At 40.8% G+C, this 22,317-nt stretch overlaps 2 protein-coding genes across 2 annotated transcripts; both read right to left on the minus strand.

Moving 5' to 3' along the window:
• Positions 1-5,321: 5,321 nt before the first annotated feature.
• Positions 5,322-9,232, minus strand: LOC115784894 (inward rectifier potassium channel 2-like). The gene is made up of 2 exons (XM_030736296.1): positions 9,091-9,232; positions 5,322-7,309 (listed from the first exon to the last, which is right to left on the minus strand). Exon 2 carries the CDS (start codon positions 7,055-7,057, stop codon positions 5,741-5,743), a length of 1,317 nt encoding a protein of 438 aa, XP_030592156.1. The 5' UTR covers positions 7,058-7,309; positions 9,091-9,232; the 3' UTR covers positions 5,322-5,740.
• Positions 9,233-10,179: 947 nt separating this feature from the next.
• On the minus strand, positions 10,180-14,422 carry LOC115785153 (inward rectifier potassium channel 16-like). Its single transcript, XM_030736639.1, has 2 exons — positions 14,313-14,422; positions 10,180-11,345 (listed from the first exon to the last, which is right to left on the minus strand). Exon 2 carries the CDS (start codon positions 11,317-11,319, stop codon positions 10,180-10,182), a length of 1,140 nt encoding a protein of 379 aa, XP_030592499.1. The 5' UTR covers positions 11,320-11,345; positions 14,313-14,422.
• Between the last annotated feature and the right edge of the window lie 7,895 nt (positions 14,423-22,317).

Consider the following 22,317-nt stretch of genomic DNA (forward strand, 5'->3'; position numbering starts at 1 on the left):
GAAGTTGGAATCGCTTTTGTTTCCTGGCTCTGGCTGTCTTTGTCAAGGTCAAAGGAGCTAGAGCCAGAAGATCAGAGGTATTAATACAAGCATTTACTGAGATATGAGAGATATGATTCCAAGTCTGTGCATGTATTCTGTCTTAATGACATTGTTTGCAAAAAAATACATTTGCAAGAAAAAAGAAAGCAAAGCAGGAACAGTAAAGTAAACTGACGGTGCATAAACATGACTGCTGCTATGTGCTGAATGTGGTTTTCATTGCTGCTTGTGTGACCAGACACACCCACTGTGAATAAATATACATATTGTCTTTCACCGGGCTCGGGGAATGGAAAAAGCCTGAATCCCATCCAGCATATTGTACCTGATGGATTCTCCTACTCCTCCCCTGAGTGTCATGAGACACTCAGCTGTCAAAGATGAAGCCAAACTGAGTGTCAGTTGCTGCGTGTGTGTGTGTGTGTATATGTGTATGTGCAAATGTGTAAGGTTATTATAGCTGAAACTACATAAAAGATTAACAAGGATTACATGAAATGTGATACAAAATATCCCAGATGCATTAAATATTTAGATGTGGAAAAATATGAACATATGAGAATGTAACGTGAAACATTTCTGAAATCTTCTTGGTAGAAAGAAACACCCAAACTTAAATAACAGCTGATATAACACACAAGAAATTTCTGCTGGAATATCAAGGCTGATAAAAGGAGAAGATTCTGATAAGGTGTGTTTACTGTTGGCTCCTTGGTGTGACACATGTATCTGTGATCTGACACTTTAAAGTTAACTGTACACCTGTGTGCCTCCAACAAAAATCCAGTCCTGGATGTATTCTAATATCTCAGATATTAAAAATTACTTATGGCCCCAGTGAATGGTGCTCTGTGCTAAATGCTCAAATCACTGTGCTACCGATCATAATACCAGCAAGTTTATGTTAAGCTGGTTTAATGCTAAATGCCACTGGTCATCAGTTTTGTGGGTAGTAGATCATAAATGTCACGTAAAGACAAAAAAAAATGAATTCTCTGCTATATAATGCTAGATACTGTGTGCTTGCATAATAGCTACTCCCATTACCGGTCACATGCTTTTGCACTATTAAGATTGCATTTCTGTGCATAATTGAGTTAGCATTTCTGCAGCAGCAGCATCACATAAGAAATATGGCAACATGATCACCTTTGGTGTTGCAATTTAAAGGCAACACGTGAGTATCTGTGTTTTGCCCCTTATCAGTCACCCTGCAACCATCGACTAACATGCTGAACAGCAAGCCTCCGCTGCGCTGCCAGACCTACCGACGGGACTTATGCAATTGCTATGTCATCAGAATTATATAATTATCTAATTTAATCCCGATGCACTCACTGAACACCATTATGGTGTCATGCCCCCCCTTCTATTTACACTGAGGTTCAAGGATTTATAGAAGGCTGTTGAAAATTATGAACTATAACTCTGAATTCCTGAAATATTGTGGCATTCCCTGTTCAGGTTATGTGACAGTGTTGTATCACAGACTGCAGCAGCCCTTTGCTTATGACATTTCTGTGAAGTGATCACGTAACTTCAGTTATACCCTTGTAAAATCCAAGGCCAGAGGCACCGTTTCATCAGAGGGGAAAAAAAAAAACTTATCCGAAAGCTTACAGCACCTGCAGTAATTCATATTTGACAATATGGCTCCACTCTATGCCCTGCCCCAGCCACTGTCATACTTGACTCACTTTACAAATGGAGCAGGCGTCAGTAACAACAACATATATGGTACTGATGAAGTCAAGCACAGCTTCAGAAGCACCTGGGATGGAGGTGGGTCGCATGCCCTATATTAGATTTGCCAGGATATTAGCTGAGCCATGAGCTGATCTACCAGGATTATTGCTCAGCTTGACTCAGTGACTTGCTTGAGCTAAACCTGCATTTGATGTGACTGTAACAGAGATGTCTTGCCTGTTAGATAACTAGAAACAATCTGCGGAAACAACTGACACAGATTCACATCTTCACAGCTGCAAATTAAGTGGCATTCAGTGGCAGCTCACTACAACTCATGATTCAAGGTTAACCCCTTGAAACCGGAGAGACGGGACTCATTTAATTAGGCTAAAGCACACATGTCACTGTCTTGGACTTTTACAATTTGTTTTCATAATAAAGAGGAGACTCTTCTATAATCCCCTCTTTTTATAAATCTGATTTACAGCATTAACCGTAGTGATGTCACCTGATGACCTCACCAGGACGCTCAGGACATTAATGCAGGCCAAACACATACTGTTACAGCTATTTATAAAGCAACAAGCTGTGGATGTGGCCCACATAAGACTCTGACTCAAATAGTTTTTCAGAAATAATTCCCTTCCTAGATGTGCTCACAGCCAACTTTGTCCAGACTACGGACACCCTTCCTCCTGAGCAATAAATATGCCTGTGATTGTAAAACATTTTAAAATTATGAGTATAAACTTTCAGAAAGGGATAATCGTTGAGACAATCCAGGGACATTTCTGCTTTCACAAGTTTGACAGGAGGTCATATGTTTTGGTTTTATTTAAGCTGAGATCTGAAACATGGACTATGTCAGAGTTTTTTGTTCAAAGTGTTGAAACAGTATTTAGCATAAAACAGTGAGATATATGTCCTTTCATATGTTGGATGACTCTGCTGGTGAATTGATTATGTTTACATTCACCCTTCTAATCCGAAGGTCAAACTGATCAGTCTGTTCCTAATAAGCCAGTTCAAGGGAATACGCCAGAGAGACGTCATCAGAAGCATTGACAGGAGCTCTCTGGCCAGCACTGGTTGTCAATTTCTTTCAAACAGAGCAGCCAGCATGGACTGAACAGCCACCATATCATTCAGTTAAATGTCTTTGCAAACATAGCAAAGATTTAGAGGTAATACTGGTGAAATCAAGAGGATATTTTTAGAAGGAAGCTATGAATCATAAATGGATCTGGCTTCATATGGTTCTGTATTTTTCAGCTAATAAAAATGAAAGTTAATTGGTTTTGTTTAACAGCAAGGCCTTGTGATTTTCACAGAGAATTAACTGAAATTTCTTTTTTATGGAGGAAAAAGGGATAGCCCCCAGACTGGAGCTTTGTGGCTTTTTGATTGGCTAATGTGGAAAAAGCCCAGAGGCAGGGGCCACTTCCTATGCAGAAACAAATCAAATCAGCCCACTGCCTCCCAGCGGATGTGAGAGATCAATCTGTTGCATTCGGCATGAATGAGACCAGGAGGAGTCTATTCTGTGGATGGAAAATAGCTAAATTTCCAGACAGACGTGTCAACCCGCAAACAGAGGTTCATCTACGATAAAGCCACATTGATCACATCTGTGACTTGACAGCATTTTGTGCATGTTAATGCTGAATTAGAGGACTTACAGGGCGCATATCCTCTCTGCATATTTCATCTAGAATATTGGTTTGTTATGCAATCAGTGTCGCTGTGTAGTCTCTTTCAACACTTGTATCATTTCAACTAAAGTGAAGGAGAAATTCGGTCCATTGCTGTCACTGACAATTACAACCAGTAAAGCCACCTGCCTCTGTGGGATTTCACAGAAATGGAGTTAAACAGTTTGCTCAATTATAGAAATTGATGGTTTTAGCCTTTAAAAGCTGGAAATTTTGGGTCACAGCACCATATTATTAGGAGTATTTGGATTTGTGTCCCACAGGCCTTCACTCAGCGGCTCCAGATGTCACACGTCTTCAGTCAAAAATGCACGCTCTTGAAAAAGCAACAGAGCGGGATGGGTAGTTAATCAGCTCACTGATCATGCAGACACAATATCATCATGATGTGGGGTTTATAATTAATGCATCAACTTCATGATGATTTCTTTTTTTTATTGAAAAAAGGACAAACTGTTTTCAACAACTGCAATATCAATATACAGTATTTGCATTATAATTTACAAAAGTTTAAAAAAAAATCTGTTCAGTCTGTCTTTTGTGCAGGAAGGTGGGAAGACTCTGGTAAAAAAATAAAGACCTAAGACAGGAGAACTGCCCATATGAGATTTCCATACCAAAGAAGCACTACAGTGTTCTGGCATCCACTGACATTATTCGTGCTCGAATGTGTCATAGTAACTCCAACAGTAATAGGTAAAGCTTAATGTTATGTAAGACTGAAGTCAAGCGCTCTCCATCCAGCCAGGATTTCTGATTGTAAGTGAATTATTAGCAGTTCTGATGTTTCATAAGACAAAGCAGGGGTCCATTCAGAAATGACAAATAACTTCACAAGACCCACAGTGGGGATGTCAGAAGGTTAAACAGGATGTGTCCAAATGCTGAAAATCTACCTTGCCAAGAACACTGATGTTAAAATAAAATGGTAAAAACAATTCAAATAATTCAGTGTTTCAAAAGCCAACCTCTGTTAGATGAGGAAAAGTTCAAGTTTCAAATCAACTAACAGATGTGTTACAGTTGTCTGTCATTAATATGTACACATTTGGCTTTTTGGTAATAAAACAGTTTCTGCTTTTACTGGAGAAAATCTCTAGTGAGGAAGAAAGTGCGCTAAAGCTTTGGAAAACACTCCAACAGAATCATGCTTGTCTATAGCTAGAAATAAAACTAGCTAATAAAACTAGCATCTGCAAAATCTGAAAACACTTTAAAACACAAATAATACATTTTGGCTTCTAGATTTCTGTCTGACATACAATATGTAACTTAGCAGCATTTATCATCAACATTCATAGCCTTGACTCAAGGTTGAGCTTCCTGTCACTTTCCACCACTGAACAGTATTGCACATTACAACACAAAGACCTGTAAGAAGTTGCAGTATATTGCACAATGAATCACATCTTAATGCTACTGCTTCTGGTTACATCTAATGCACTGTGTGCTCAGTCAAAGCCAAACCACCTGAGTGCCTCTACTGGGACTAAGACTTCTGTTAAGGCACACATTGCAAGAGATTCTCTATAGACAAGATGATAGGTTGAGGACAGTAGTGTACTTATGCTTGTAATCTGTGCAAGACACAATTTTCCACAATCGTGCTTTCAGACCAACACACTGAAGAACACTTTGCTAAGAGACCAGCTCATTAACAAATGATACCTTATTTATTTAATTGTGGTTGAACTTGTAAAAATGTTATAGCCTGTTAAACAAAAATGTTGTGATTTGGGTTGGCGTTGGAAAGAATGATGGAAACCTGTGGTTCAAATATATATATATATATATATATATATATATATATATATATATATATATATATATATATATATATATATATATATAATTAGATATAACATTATTCTAGCTAATCACAGCCTCGTGACATTTATTCCACAAGGAAGAGGTATTACACCACAGATGAACCGAATGCAAAAAGTGCAAACTGGGAATATGCAATTGATTAATAGGCAAATTTAGTCATTAAATGAACTGACTATTCTAGTAAAACGTTTTACCGAGGATAATATTCTGCATTGTGCGTGGACATGGACTCCACAGTGTGTAAATGAAGGAATCTAACCCATTTGATCCCTCTGGTGCCATGCAACCAGCTACCATGCACAACATGTCTGTCTCTATGTGATGTCTTGTGTGAGAGTTTCTGCATGCAGAGAAGTTTATAATCCAATTGCAGTATTTTGCACAATGCCCAGGATTTTTAAACACAGCAATCGAGACCAAAGTCATGGGAAACTTCACATACGCCTGTGGTAGTATTTAACCTGTGGTCATATTTCTGATTCTGCCGTCAAAGGCCTCGACTCTAAAGGCAGAGAGTCCAGGTTGCATTCAGAGTCTAACACTTCATCTGTGTTCGTGTTCTCGAGTGCACAAACCTCAACACCCTTCATTACCATATTTTCTTCCTCTTCAAACTCATCCTCCAGTTCAACTTTTTCAAGAGCCACTTCGTTCTCATAACAAAAGGAGTTCCTCGAGCTAGAGGCAGAGGACTTCTTCTCAGCCAGTTCCCTGGCACTACAACTGGGAGTGCTGGGTACCTCATAGGTGTTGTCAAAGCGAGAATAGTCCACTTTGTAGTAGTTCTTTTCTTCAAAGAGCACTGGCTCGAAACGGTGGCCCCAGAGGATCTCGCTGGCGACATAGGAGCTCCGACACTGAGTAGTCATGGCTGTGGCCTCGACCATGCCCTCCAGTATCACCACAATCTCAAACTCTGACGTTCCCAACTCCTGTTTGCTCATCTCATAAAATGGGCTGTCCTCATCAATCTCGTGAACAATGGTAATTGGAGATACCAGGAAGATTCTGTCAATGCCACTATCAAATCCTACGTCGATGTCTACCTGATCCAGAGGGATGAACTCTCCCTCCGCAGTGGTGCGGGACTTGAGGAGCTGGGCCCTTACATGGGCCTCCACCAGATGACTCTTCCTCAGATTTCCCACCCGCCACATCAGACAAAGCTTGCCGTCTCTCATGGCCACTGTAGCGTAGTGACTAAAGACCAGCGTCTCGTTCCTCTTTTTGGGCTTTGCCATCTTGGCCATAACAGCACCGATAATAAAAGCATCAATGATGCAGCCTACAATGCTTTGGAAGACTACCATAAAAACAGCAATGGGGCATTCCTCTGTCACGTAGCGATAACCATAGCCAATTGTGGTTTGGGTCTCCACTGAGAACAAAAAAGCAGCAGTGAAGCTGTCCACATTGGAAACACACATCTGAGTCTCAGTCTCTAAGTCCCCATAAGAGAGAGCCACTAACCAAAAGACAAGGCCAAAAAACAACCACGACAACAGAAAAGAAAGGCAGAATATGACCAGCATCCAGCGCCAGCGAATGTCCACGCAGGTGGTGAAGATATCTGCCAGGTAACGCTGGCCTTTCTCACTCATATTGATAAATTGCACATTGCAGTGGCCATCCTTCCTGACAAAGCGGCTCTGATGTTGGTGCTCTGTATGCCCCTTGTTGACATTGCCATTGCCATAGCCATTTGGTACAGCAATATTGGCTAGCTTCATGCCATCTTCTTCAGAGGACACAATACTGTAACGATGGCCTCTCACACTCCCCATAGTTTCCTCTTGGGAGGGCTGGGCCGATTCTGCTTTGGAAAACAGTCTAAGTTTTTGGTAGAAGCGTTGGAGAAACAGTTTTAAATGATCCTGGGGACAAGCTCGTGCAGAAAATCTGGGCAACAGGACTCAGTCCTGTGAGGGACGGGGGTAGGGGAGTAGGCCTGTGCTTCTCTGCCAGTGCTGAGCACTGTTGGTGAGGGCAGGTCACTCTTCTCTGATGCCTGACTTGAACCTCATCAGTAAAGTGGGCTGTGGAAATTATAGACAGAGACACAACAAAGATCAGCATCAAGGTTTTCTAGTATAGTATAGTATAGTATAGTATAGTATAGTATAGTATTTTGCATAGTAAACTCAGAAAATACATGAATGTGTGTAGAATAACAGTAATCAAGGGAAAATATTAGACAGCTGCCAAAGTAGGAAAGGACATTTACACTGCTTAATATAAGAGTTAATTAGGGCAGACCATCCCTGGGGAACAGAGTCAAATTATAGATCAAGTTCATCTTAATTCAGTGAGCCTCTCAAACAAAAATACAGTACAAGCTACAGGCCAGCACAGACATAACAATAAAGTTACAGGACATTCACAACTTATTACATTTCATTACTGAGTGAGTACAGACTTGCCCTGAACCATAGTTAATGAACCAGTTGCCTTGCTTTATATGTAATAGAACAAGGACAGCTAAATTAGAAACGCTATTGACTTGATGTGTGTGGCATGAGAGGTCCATTAAAATACAACACCACAGGCTACAAAAGGTTATGGACAGCCAGACATGCTCTGCCAGTGCCAAAATAAATCGCTACTCCATTTTTTAAACTATCTAATCAGAGCCTCACATCATAAATGAAGCCCAGAGCTCTTTTCAGTACATATTCAGATTGCACTTAACTCTTAAATTGCAGCATGTTAAAAACAAAGTCCTTGGTTAGCACAAGTCATTTAAACTGTTTGGATATTGTCAAAGGTCACATGGGATGATTTGCTGGACGTGGTCTGCCTGCATCATGTCTGTTCTTCTCAACTTATGATGTCATTGTGGGGTCAACTAGAAACAGCAATACTCACAATATGTGGCATCATTCAGAGCGAAGCATGCCAAAATATTTTGTTTAAATGGTTTCAGGATTTAAATATATTTGACTTTGTATTTACTTTACAAGAAACTTTGAGCATGCTAGTCTTACATTTATAATGTTTTTTTTGTTTGTTTGTTTGCTGGGAATCTTCTTTAAGTGATCATACTACTGTAGCTCAAACACTTACTTTTGATTACGATCAGATCTCCAGCTTTGCAAGTGCTGAAAAACCTATACTGAGTGCACTGCAAGCTCCACTCATTACACTATTCAGTTCTTTCCTGCTCAGTTAGCCTTAATCTGCTCACTAGATAAAATCACTTATTATTGCAAGTTGTTTCATGGTGACAGAAAAGGCTTCCAAAGGCTGCGCAACCTGGGATTGTTTATTTTGCATGTGTTCTCATTTAGAGCTAACAGCTGAGGCAGATGGAAACTGATTACATAAAGGTGCTCCATTTTTCATTACACAAATCAATAAGTATAGCCAAATGGCACACACATGTGTGTATATATATATATATATATATATATATATATATATATATATATATATATATATATATATATATATATATATATATATAAATAAAGAGAGAGGGGGGAGAGAAGGGCACTATATTATATCTGAGCAATTTCACTTATCATTGTTAATAATCTTTATTAATATCTTGGTCTACAGACTCCTACAATAAACCAGACTCAACTAATAATAATAATAATAATAATAATAATAATAATAATAATAATAATATATTTAATAATAATATAGCACCGGAAGCCGGTTTTTGTTTTTGTTGTTTTTTAGAAGTGACATTGACATTACTTTTATGTCATGACTTTTCACGTTTTTAAGGACCTTGCACACATTCAGCTACTCCTAATGTTGCTATATTAATTACAAATAACATTCCCACAACACTCCCGCTCATTTCACCTACCTGTTGGTCCTTGCGGAGCAAACTGGATCTTTTATTGTTGTAATAAGTCCCATATGCGCGCCAGATATGCGCACTTTGTCCTTTTTTTTTTTTTTTTTAAATCAAATTTTGAGGTTCTTTTATTATGTTCTCCTGGTTTCTCGTGTGGAGCTGTAAATTCTAGCCATAACCCTCTCCAGCAATACTGAAGAAGATATTTGGGGTTGCAAAGACAGACTTTAACGACACGTGCGCATTTCCCCGCCCCTGTGGCAGTGATGGCCAATGGAAAGCCGCAGCGCCTGTTTAAAGGTTCTAGTCCACAAAGAAGTTTTATGTCATGCTTGTTTGTTTGTTTATTGATTTATTTGGCTGACTGGGACAGTCAGACAGCGTCACTTGTAAAACCTGATGCTGAAACTGGAAGCAAGCAACAAACATGCACTGCTCACAGTAATACAGTGTATGAAGCAGGCTATAGTTGATTTTAGGCTATGAGGTAACGCGTTTGTCAATCGGTGTTCATGACTTAAGTAAATAAATGAGTAAAAGGGTGAGAATAATATGAATGTATCTATGACCTGCACAAAATCTGTAGGGTTGTAATAATATTGAGTGGGTGAACATAAGGTGGCGGTATAGAGCTACAAAAAGTGATTAAATGTACATATGTGCTGGAATCAAATAGGTATTTATGACTGATAACAATATTATTAGTGTAATACAAATGGAAATAAGACCCCCTTTAAAATGACCAAATAGCAGAGTTTTTACACTTTATTTCACTCACTTTATTTGTGGCCATCAATATTTTCATATATAGCATAAACAAACATGAATTTCTTTAGTGATTATTTGATTTCATATAGGCTATAAATATATTTACATAAATTTGTGGTAGTTTTTTTGTCATCCAGGTCATGGTAGTCTTCAGAGCTTGAAAAAAGGCAAGTGGACCTCTTCACTTCTCTTCTTCAGAAGTGAGAAACCCATTTGCATGAGAAGTGAAATGTCTTAAAAACTTAAAGAGGTCCAGTCCCCTTTTTTCAAGCTCTTAAGAATATTTACAAAAGTTTAACTTATCACACAATCCTGAAGAACTTGTTTAAGCTACAAAACAGTTTGCAGGATCACCTCCTCACTGACGTCAAGATTCACCTGACAAGTGTGTCCATTTCTTTTGGCTGATGGTAAAAGTGTGCTGCCCTCTGCAGGATGGCCCCTCCTGTCGTATTCCTGTGCACTGAGTAAAGGCACTGGCACCCATGTGGTCTCATTAAACAGACCGTAGTCCACCTTGTAGTGTTTTGCGCCCATTTTCAGCATGTCCTGGAAACGCTGGCCCCAGCGGATGTCTGCTGGTGTGTAGGAGGTGCGTGTCTGGTGGAGCATTCCTGTGGAGTCCCCAGTGTAGGTGAAAGAAACTACTACTTCAAAATAATTCTCCAGCAGGTCATCAGGGCCCATACTGTACAGGGGACTGCCAGGCTCTAGCTTGTGAATAATAGTGGTTGGTGTGGCGAGTACAATGTCCCGTTCCTGTATGTCCAAGTCCTGGTAAGACATCACAATTGAGCCCATTGGCTGTTTGACATAGCGGACTAACTGGGCCCTGACGACCCCCTCCAGAATGTGATTATCTCTGAAGTCCCCGAGGCGCCACGACAGGCACAGAACCCTGTCTCGCAAGTTGACCACTGCACATCTGCTGAAACCCACCGTCTGGGATCTCTTACGAGCACATGCCATCTTAGCTATAACTATGCCAATGACAATTGTGTCAAGAAGACAGCTAAACACGTTTTGAATTGTCATCACAATAATTGCCACAATACAGTTTTCTGTCATGCTCCTGTAGCCATAACCAATAGTTCCCTGGGTCTCCATTGAGAACAAAAAGACCGCAGTGAAGCCGCGCATATTTGCAACACAGAGATCATCGTCGGCATTGTCACTGTCTCCATTTACATGGGAAATGAGCCAATAACACAGACCAAAAAAGAGCCAAGAGAGTATGTAAGAAAGGGAGAAAACAAGGAACATCATCCTCCAGCGGATCTCTACAAGAGTGGTGAAGATGTCCATCCAATATGTGCTCCAGTCTCCAGGGGCTTGATGAAACACTACAGCGAATCTACCATCTTTTTCCATGTAGCGGGGCCTCCTTCCCTTCTTTCCGTTTTGCCTGTCCAGTGTGTGGACAGTGCTGCAGCAGGTATCAATGACCGGCTCGCGCCATTCTGTGCTCATCTTGATTAGATCTATGCTTCAGTCTCCTGCAGAAAGACAGGGATGAGATCAAGACACAGACCATGGCATCAATTATATTTTTATGCTGAATAACATGACACTGCATTCATGGTTGGTATGGAAAGCATTTCAGTCATTACATGTGACTTGTAAGAGGCTCTCAGATTTGTTTATTAAATCAAAGCTTCATGTTTTAGCAGCCACGGTCACTCTGTGCCCCAGGCTGTTAGCAGAAAATGAGCAGGTGTGAAAAAATACACTTCATGATCACCAACTTCTTGTTGGCTGATGATTAACTAGAAGTTCCATTACAGAGCTCTCAATAAACTCCTAAATGGCTACATTATAAAGAAGGGTGAATTTTTATTTTCACTTCAGTTAACTTACCAGCACTAAAATAAAGCCGTTTACAATCTAGTTAGGCATCAGAAATAAAGTTGTGGTTTCACCCAGTCAGAATCATTAGCAGATATTTTTAAAAATCTGTCATTATTCAGTCATTCATCAAACCACATGCTGCCTTCTTCCTATGATGTTTTTTGTCTTAGACAAAACTTAGCCCCGCTAAATTTCGTTAGGTCGCTCGCTTCTTTTCATTGCAGGCTTTGGTGAAGTGGTTCTCAAACTATGGGGCGGGGACCACTGGTGGGGTACAAAGCCACTGCAGGTGGGGCATGGATTAAGTGAACAAAATGAACAAACACCCAATGGAGCAAATATGCATGTTTAATTCTACCACTGAAAAACAAACAAAAACTACCATTTTGAAGTTACTTTGGAGTAACTCAAACTTTTGAGTTACTAAGACAAAATTTCAAGATACTTAATTGAAGATACTTAAATTTTGATACTAACAAAAAATTTTGACTTGCAGATGGCAAAAAGTACGTTTTCAATAAATTTTCATAAACATGAGTTTGCTGATGCTATAACACTCACTTGTTCATTAAGAAAAGTAATTAACTTCAACTTGGATCAGTTTTTCTTTTTGCTCTCTTTTTTATAATTGTTAATGACTGATTAAAAATTGTTACATGTTGTGTATGAACTTATTCAGCTTAAGTGGGCATCCCAGAACACAAAGACCCACTGTTGCCGTGTGTCATTTTGTATTTTGTGTGGCTGTCACAAATTTGTCCCAGTTTTTTCATAAAGCTCCATCCACAGTCTTTATTGTTTTGTCTGTGCAGTTTCATTCAATTTAATACGTTTGCTAAAATTAATCATTTTAACAGACTTTGTTGATTATATATAGATTCAGCCTTGACCATCTGACAAGATTAACTAAAGCTTTGGGTCAGGAAAGTCTATTTTCCTCAGTGAAGAACCTCGTTTTAATCGGTTTGGCTTATCTCTTTAGTTTTGAGTTTTGGCCAAGTTTGCTGTCGTGCAGATGTGTCCCAGAACAATGGCCAGCAGAGAACAGTCTTTTGACAGCAGAGTGAAAATGACATCAGAGAAATTAAAGTCAGGAAAGGTTGAGGCCAACTACTTTAAGTTTTTACTTGGGTCCTAAGAATGTAAGTCTTGGTTAATTAAGCAAAATCTTGACCTTAGTGCGGTGTAGTTATTAATCAGCATTTGTCCTCATGAGGGTAAATTATTACTCACCAACAACCTCTAACAGCTTTCACCTCCAAATGTTACCTCAGCTGTCAAACTTTAACCATGCCAACCTCTTTTCAATAACACATAAAATAAAAAGCCAGGACAGTTAGATCACTTTCTTGTACAGCTTCAAGTGCCATTGATAAAATGCTCGCTACCAGATTTGTGCTTCAGGAAGTCAGTCACCGATCAACAACCCATGTCCTTCCAGTCAGTTTTTATTAGTTAATTCAGTCAAATGCGAGCTGATGTTTATCTCGTGTTAAGATAAATGGCTTCTCGAGAGGTCAAATCTTACATCTTCTGTGGTTTAAATATATAACCAAACAATTGTGGATTACTGTTGGTTATAATGTTTGTACAGTCGTGCCAATCACAGTCGTTAAAACAGTGTTCCAGACAGTCTAAATGCCTGCCCAAAATATGCACTGTCATGCATAAAGAATTTTAATAAATGCTTTAAAAAATGCAAAAAAAAAAGCTGTCGTAGCTTATTTCTAATCTTTACTCAGTCTTGTTCCATTGAAAACTATGTCAAAGTAGCATCTGCATGTTAGTATATGATAAATTAATACAGAGAAAAAAAGCAGAGGAAAGTAAGTACATAGTCTGCATGCATTATAAGTAGGTGAATGCCGGACTGATGATTGCTGCAGCACACAAAGACTGTTCACTGCATGTCAAATGACAAGGACAGTCGAGTCCAGGAAAAGGGTAACTGAAACCACCCTGTCCCCGCTTGAGGACTTCCACAAAACAATTCTAAAATTACAGAAACTACCTATGCTGAGTTAGCACTTTACCACCAACGTTTGTGTGCATACAGGATGATTTTTACAGTCTTATTTTTCTGTTTGTGAGTTTACATGTTTTTTTTTTTCCCTTTCCATTTTTCATTTGCAGTCTTGTGAATTTCTCTGTGGGGAACTGCATAGGACTACGTTAAGAGCCACAGACTCTGTCTGTGCTGAATGAGAGCACATTAAACCAGTAAATTTGAGTCCTACTTCTTAATTAATTGGCACTCTTGCATCATTGCATTATATTAGCTTTTTTGCTCCAGCTGGGAAAATTGTGTCTTTCCAGATAAATTCATTGCATTTATAGAAGTATTAATGAAAAGGATTATTTGGGATGAAGTCCTCCTAATTTAATGTCATGTTTTCTGTGAGATTTGTGAATTTTACTTTTAGAGTCTCTTGTCTTTTGAGCATTAGCCAGTGTAAAGTAAAAGATGCTATACGCATTTGTTTCCATTTAGCAACTTTGTTTTTGTAGATCACAAAGGTAATTCTTTTATTCAAAAAAATATAATCTTACAATTAGAAGAGCTATCTTGCACTTTAAGTATCCCTTTAATAAGCCCTTTTCCAAGCACAACTTACTTGCGGAGTAGAAATCAGAGGATGTCAGGTGTCCATCAATTCCACCAAGCTTTAGACTATGTGTTGCCCAAGTTGCAGTAACCTTCACATTTAGTTGGTTGCAGAGAATGACATTGCAGGGGGCTGGCCTGGTCCTGAGGCGAAGTCCCATTTTGTTCTGATATCACTGCTAACTTGTCTTTTCGAAATCTCATTGGATAGAAGAATTTATGATCTAGACCTAGGGAATATTTTAGAAGTTCCTCTGACTGTTCCCGGTTGTTGAAACAGAAGTTGTGCAGTCTGAATAGTTCTTCATGAGACAATAAAGGCTGAGAAATACTGATGATTTAAAGGTTATTCCATGGGTTATTTTTCAGGTATGTCTATTGAAGTCATTTTCCTTCAGATTTCAATGATTCATTCAACAGGAAGTTAACCTTTGCTCAATCAGGTGGAGACGCTGCCACTGGCACACAAATTTTCTTTGTCTCAATTGTCCCCAATTTAGCTCTGATAAGACAAGGAAGATCACAAGTGAACAACAAGTACTCGTTAACTTTTGAAAGACTTTTATTGCAGCCATAAGAGCAAATTTGGCTGTTGCAATAAGGTCAACAACAACAGCAGAGCAACCTTGTGCGTTCAAAAATAGAACATAATCACCCGTGTCTTTCGAAACCTGCCTGATTCACCAAGTGTTGACTTTGTAAAATGTTGTGTGAACACAGAGATAAGAGACATTCCTCTGAGAGATAACCGGGAAAGAAAGACAATCAGTGTGTCAATTATAGGTAGCAGCTTTATAATGAATAAGTGAAAACAGACAGGAAATAGTATGCAAATATGAAAGGTACAAAAGACTATACTGATTAGTTTATTGGTTTAATTAGGTTTCTTGCACCGCAGTATGCCAAGCTCTTTGGGCTCACAAGACACCACACTAAAACACAACAATCCAAACTATGGCATCCAGATCCATGATCGATTTTCTAACTGTAATGCAAACAAGCCTATAATGCCCTGTATGGGCACCATGAGGCAAAATTGAAAATGCAAGATATTTAACCCTTGTGTGCTGTTTTGGGTTTTACACACACAGCCCAGTATGTGTGTGTGTGTGTGTGTGTCTTGCCGCGCATTTGTTTGTCTGTGTGTGCGCGTTTTGTCTTTCTGCTCCTGCTTTTCCAGCACAAGGTTCCAATATAGTTACATGTCAAGCACCAACGCCTGTCTGGTCCTATATTCCTGAAGATTTTACTCACTGTTTCTTGAGACTTACTCTATATTTTCTCACACTTTATCGCAGTAGCAAACTGTGGGTGGGATACAACCAATAAATAGTATTGAATGTGTCGGTCCTTATCGATCAAGATGGCAAGAGAGAGAGATTTGGATGATGTTGTTTTCAGAAAATGAGGCCTTTTCCCTTTATTGGATAGGACGGTGGTGCAGGGACTGACACACAGGAAATGGTCTGGGATAGACTCATACCCAGGTCTCTGCAGTGGGGATGCTAGGCTTCAGTACATGGGCCACTTGCTTTACCAGGCGAGCTATAACAGCACCTCAGTCTGACAGGGAGTTTGAAGAAGGATGAGACTGACCATCAGTCAGCTCCAAAACAAGCCCATCAGCAGCCAGCAAGTGGAGAAATATGGGTGTTAACAAATGGTGACCCTGAATGCCCTTCTTGTTCTAGATATGTGTGGATCCATTATGGACAGTATACACGCATACAAGCACAGGAAATACACACACACACACTCATGTGTTGCACAGGGTGACATAATTTTCAGTGGGGCTGAGTTGTATACAGTGCTATGAGTCTGGTCCATTTCTTATTCAGTAACCACATATATTAACCACATGTGTGGTCTGTATTGCTTAGAACTGAGAAAAAGCTTTGCCAGCAAATCATGAGTGACCTCCCCCCTGAGAGAGCATGTTCAGCCAACCCTTTTGAATTTACAACTGTGGACCTGCTTGGACCTTACAAGGTGAAAGGTTAAGTGAAAAAGCAGTTAACACTTGGGTTAAGTAGCCAAAAAAACAAAACAAAAAATCATTCAGCTACTTATGCATGTGATCATATTTTATTATTAGTTTATAGTTATAGTTTGTATGAGCTTGTGTTACACCACTCAGACGGCGACGACGTTAGGTGTAGATAACATTTAGTTTATTACTTCACACCACAAGAAGCAAGCTGGACAAGACAAGTTCAGGGGCATACACTTCTTCTGCCCACCCACACTCTGAACCCTAAAACATCATCAACAGCTCATTCTTGCCCCCTGCTGGCAAGTATATACATGGCATAAATGACTAAACTACTTAATGGATCAAACCTTGTTTAAGAACACCAGACAGGTATTTGAACATACAAGAAAATACACTCTACAGGGGCCACATTCCCCTGCAAAATAAATGTTGTCCTCAACATATGTGTTGATTCGCGGTTTAACATTGACTAAAAAGCCCAACAGTACAAAATATGACAGTATAAGGTGTAAGGCAGAGACATTTAGTGCATTACTATCACTGTGTGACATATTCAGTTTTCTCCAGCAGTGCAACGGCTTTTCCCCGTGTTAACTCTTGTTAGACACAAAAAGGTATAACACTGATCTGAAAACACCCCATTTACATATTTGACATGTCTCAGTTTGAGTCTAACATCTGCATAACCAGAACATTTCTTCAGTAATTTTAACTTGGTGAACATTACCAATAACAAATCAACAGTTACTCTCCCCTTTTCTTTGAAAATGCACATCACCAGTAACCACTAGATTTACAAACAGTGCATGTTATCCTGTCCATTCTCTCACTTTCCTGTCCCAAAACTCTCTGCCTTTCTCTTAGCAGTATCCTGGGGCAAGAATAGGATAAATTATAGGTGATCCAAACATCTGTGGAAGTACCCAGGGTGGATTATAATAACCAAATGATGGTGTCAGTGCATTTACATACAGTGGATTGGTGTGAGCCCCTACCACGCGATGAACTGGTTGACCTAATGTTTCACATGTTAATGTCTCCTTAGGTCATCGCTCTCTCTGGGACCTGCAGGGCTGTGTCAGGCAAGTCTGTCTCCTGATCACTGGGCAGACCTGCACACTGACCAGGTTGTATTGCTCCTGTGGCATCGCTTCCAGTGCTGGTATTGTCCAAAAACACTTGTACTTGAGTCTCCGTTGTGGACTCCTCTGCTTCTGCACCCTGCTCAAACTGATGCACTGTTTCAGGAGTTTCCGGGGTGACTGCTGGTGTAACATCCTGCTTTCCAGACCGGTGGTGGCGGTATACAACCCTCTGAGCCCAATATTGTTCCTCTTCATCTGAGCTCACTGGGTCCTCTGCAATTTCATGCATTTTGGCATACTGCCTTTCCTTCCGCTTAACATGGGATTCACTTTCCCCAATACGCTGTGCTGGCTCTTCAAAAGGCAAAGCATTACATGACATCAACATGTTATGATGGAGGATTCTAATCCTCCCTGTGCCACGCTCAGGCCTCACTTCATACACTGGGATACCTTCCCCTTTTTGTGAGACCACAATATGTATCTGATCTTCCCAGTAGGAGCGCAACTTTCCCGGCCCTCCCCACTCTGACAGGTTCCTCACTAAGCCCCTGTCACCTGCTGAGAGCACTGCACTCTGTCTCTTTTGATCACAGTATGCCTTCCCCCTTGCTGTGGTCTTTTGGATGTTTTTGATGCAATATCATATACCTCTCTTATCTGCTGTTGCCATTTTCTAGCATATTCCTGGTGAGAGTTACATCCTTCCTCGTTAGTGAGGCCAAAGATCAGATCGATGGGGAGACAGGGATTCCTTCCAAAAAGCAAGTAAAATGGAGAATACCCAGTTGCTTTACTGGTAGTACAGTTATAGGCATGTACAACCTTATTGACATAGTCACTCCAATTTCCCTTTTTCTCCTCATCCAGGGTCCGCAGCATTGATAACAAAGTACGATTAAATCTCTCTGCTGGGTTCCCCTGTGGATGATAGGGAGTTGTTTTTGAGTTCCCAATTCCTGAATATTTCTGCAACTGTCTGAATAACTGATTCTCAAATTCTTTGCCTTGATCATGGTGTATTTTAGCAGGAAACCCAAACTTCAAGGAAAAATCATTAAAGATTTTCTCTGCTGCAGTGTTGCCTGATTTGTTACGGGTTGGGTAGGCTTGGGCAAACTTTGTGAAGCTGTCAATATCCACCAAGATATACTCATACCCACCCCTGCTTTTTTCAAGGTGAAGGTAGTCTATGGAAATCATTTCAAATGGTGCTGTTGCAGGTACATGACACATGGGGGCTCTGCTCAACACTGTGGGTTGTTTTTGAATATTGCATTTACAAACTTTGGTTATTACAAAAATTCAGTGTCTTTTTGCATTTCCGACCAGTAAAATCTGCTCCTAGCAAGATGTAAAACGCGCTCTACCCCAGGGTGACCCATCTCACAGTGAAGAAATTGGTACACCAGTTTTTTGTACTGTTTTGGCAGAACAATTTGAGTGCATGTTGCTGTTTTGCGCTTCAGCAGACCATCGTGGGAAACACAGTCTGTTCCATTCACGTAAGAGTTGCTTGACTTCGGTAGTTTCTTTGTTTACGAGCCCCCTCTTGGGTCTCCCCCCAGACTTCTTCAGGTGGAGGACATGTGATATTGCAGGGTCCTGAAGTTGTGCACCTAACAGCTCAGAGTGTTTTATTCTTATGTCTGGCCCATGATGAGCAGCTATCTCCTGACTTTGTTGGCTACAGGTGATAGCTGAGATCCAGTCCATTTCACACTGGTCCCGTGTCTCTACTGCACTAAATATTGCACCTAATACTTCAAGAGGGCAGTGCTCCTTACACTCACTCATGTATGACTCCATACTCACAGGTGTGCGGGACAGAAAGTCTGCATCTATATTGCTATATATCTATAGCATCAGTCCAAGTTATTTTCTGGTTTGGGGGCGGTTGCCCTCCCCTGGCTGCCTGGCACTTTGACATTGTATCAGGGCCTGTTTTCCCATTCACTGACAGCAAGTCATACAGGCATTTCGCATGACGAGAAAAATCTTGGACATAACTTCGATAATACCCCAGGAACCGAAGAAGCTTACGCAGCTCTTTAATGTTGGTTGGGGGGTTTGTTTTGAGTGCCTGTACCGCAGCTATTTCCTTCTCATCCATTCTCTAACCTTCAGCAGAGATCACTGTTCCAACATTTATCACATTTATCTGGTCTTAGTTTGATTCCCCAGCTTCGCTGACGCTGAAGAACTGACCTCACATCCTCTACGTGCTGTGAGAATGTCTTGCTATAGACCAGGACATCATCCAAGTATGGAATGCATATTTTGTCTCTGATGCCTTCCAGGCTCTCTTCCATACTACGCTGAAAAGCTGAAGGTGCATTTGTGAGGCCAAAAGGGATTCTGTTCCACTCATACAGCCCCCATGGTGTTATGAAGGCTGTGAACTTTTTAGAGTCCTCGCTGATGCTACCCTGATGATAAGCTTTGCCTTGATCCAGCACACTGAACCATGCATTTCCACCAAGCCCATCAAGTATCTCCTGAATGCGTGGTATGGGGTGCCTATCTGGGATTGTTTTTTTATTTAGCCCCCTGTAGTCAATGCACAGTCGTAGGCTCCCATCTTTTTTCCTAACACAAACCACTGCTAATGCATATGGGGAGGTGGATTTGCGGATGAAGCCCTTGTTTAACAAGTCTTGGATGCGGTTCTTTACCTCGTCATACAGTGGTCGAGGTATGGCATTGTATGGTTTGCCTACTGGAATGTCATCAGCTAGCTTAATGTCCGTTTTTAGGTTTCTAATGAAGCCTATTTCATCTTTGTGCCTAGCAAATGCACCTGACTCCTCCCTGAGCATTTGCCTAACGGCTGCTTGTTGTTCACTGATAAAGTGACTGACACTGACCGGTGGATCCCACAGTTCACCTTCAGAGTCACTCTGAGGCTCTTCTTTGGCTGAATTAGGTGGGGTCTGGATGTTTTCAACCACTACTGAATTCACCTGATGTTCTTCTGTGTACACTGGGTGGCAGGCTGCTATTCTCTTTATGCTCCCTATCAGGGTCCTACCTGGCACCGTGATGTCATGGTGTGTGCTATTTCTTACATAGATGTTTGCTCTGCCTGTTGAGCAGGAAAAATTGATCAGTTGACAGTCTATTTTTAATCCCTCCTCCCACAAAAGACTCTGTTCGGGTTCGAAAAGCATTTCAGCTTTCACCTTCAAATCTGTTCAAAGGGAACAGCTAATGCGCTGTGTTTTTCCTCCTGGAACTACAACTGGTGCACACCCAGTCTTTATAGGGTATGTAAGATTCTCAGTTGTTGCCCCCTGGATGAGGTTCAGCAGCGCTTCTGCCTTTCTTGACCCTAGCCTTAGAGAATTTCTGAGTAACACTATTCTTTCACTAGGTTTACTCTGCTTCTCTCGTGCTCTCATTACTTCCTCAATGGCATTAAACCCTATTATTGGTTTCTGTACCAGGTCCTTGCTCACTAGTACTGGGACGAGAATCTCCTCAGACCCTGTTGTCTTAGCCTTGGGATCATACAGACTAAGGTTAACCTCAACCCAGCCTTCAAAGGGAATTTCTGACCCATTGGCAGCTCTTAAGTCTAGCAGCTCATCCCTGCTCAGCAACTCAGTGATGGAGCGAACTTTTACATCAGGTAAGTTCTGGGACTTCCATGCCTCACTCATAATCGATACCTGTGCTCCAGTATCCCACAGAGCCTGAGTCATAGTGATTTTCATCTTACACCAACCAAGACACTTCTTACCTATTAACTGTGCCACCTTCTTACGTTTAGCATAAGGGATGTATAACTGAGGTGGTTGTTCCTCATCTTTACCACCAGACCCACAGGGCACTGAGAGATTTTGACTAGTTTTTTCCCCTTTGCCACCTGCTTACTATGTGGGCTTACCTGGCTGCTGAGTGAAGTAAGCTTTGGATTTTGCTTATTCTGGGACTTTGGTTTCGAGATCATGGCACGTCCCCCAGTCACAACCCCCTTCAGTTTCCCGACTGCTTCTGCACCCCTTTGCCCAGCATGTCTCACTACCACATTTAAAGCAATGGTTGCAGTCACTTCGGGTCTGCTGACATGCTACACAGCGTCTCTTTAGTCTCTTCAAAACAGTTACATTCACCCTAGCTTGACCACCACCATTATCTTTTCTGTCAGGTTGGACAGTTTGCAAGAGTGACCTGTAAGTTCTCTGATTGCTATGTTACTCTCCTCTATTTTTGTAAATAAAGAGTTTTCCTTTGTGGATTTACCAGGTTTGGCTAAGACAGGAGTTGTTGGACGGTCGTCTTCTCCTTTGCTCTGTTCCACAAAATTTAGGCCTGCTGTATAAGTGGCCTTGTTTGTGGCTTTAATCTTTTGAGCTCTTTCACTTTCATTGCGCTGTGCAATTTGCATTTTTTGTAACAGCGACTCATCACTTCTGCTCACATCCTGCAGATAGCTCCTCATCTCTGCCCTCACATTATCATTTGACAGACCTATCATGACAGATTGAAGGCACTGGCTTTGGACTAACTCTTTATTGTATTTCAGGCCAGACTGGGCTCGTTCAGATGCAAACAGGACCTTTTGATGCAAATCAAGCACACGGATGAGGAACCCGAGTGCTGTTTAATTTGGTCCCTGCACTGCTTTAGTCAGTTGCTGGTATAACACAGTTGCATCCGTTTCTGCATAGCAGGCTCTTAATATTTGTCTGAGGGTGGCTAGGGTGAGGTCATTCTTCCCCTCTAGGTAGCTTCTTAGTTTCAATCCAGGATTGACAGGATTGACTAGCCATAATGGCAGAATGCAGTTAACAGAGTTACAGCTGGCACTGAAACAGGAAAAAAATTGCTTGAAGAACTTCACATAAACTAAACATCTGCTGAGCATTTTTGCAATAAATTGTTATGGTGTATTGATTTAATGACACAACAATATGGCAGGTCCACATTATTGT

The sequence above is a fragment of the Archocentrus centrarchus genome, chromosome 8, assembly GCF_007364275.1.
Source record: "Archocentrus centrarchus isolate MPI-CPG fArcCen1 chromosome 8, fArcCen1, whole genome shotgun sequence".
In the NCBI taxonomy this organism is placed as follows: Eukaryota; Metazoa; Chordata; class Actinopteri; order Cichliformes; family Cichlidae; genus Archocentrus; species Archocentrus centrarchus.

Excerpts from the sequence above, each read along its gene's own strand:
- LOC115784894 (XM_030736296.1), bottom strand. The coding sequence starts at position 7,057 with ATGGGGAGTGTGAGAGGCCATCGTTACAGTATTGTGTCCTCTGAAGAA.
- LOC115785153 (XM_030736639.1), bottom strand. The coding sequence starts at position 11,319 with ATGAGCACAGAATGGCGCGAGCCGGTCATTGATACCTGCTGCAGCACT.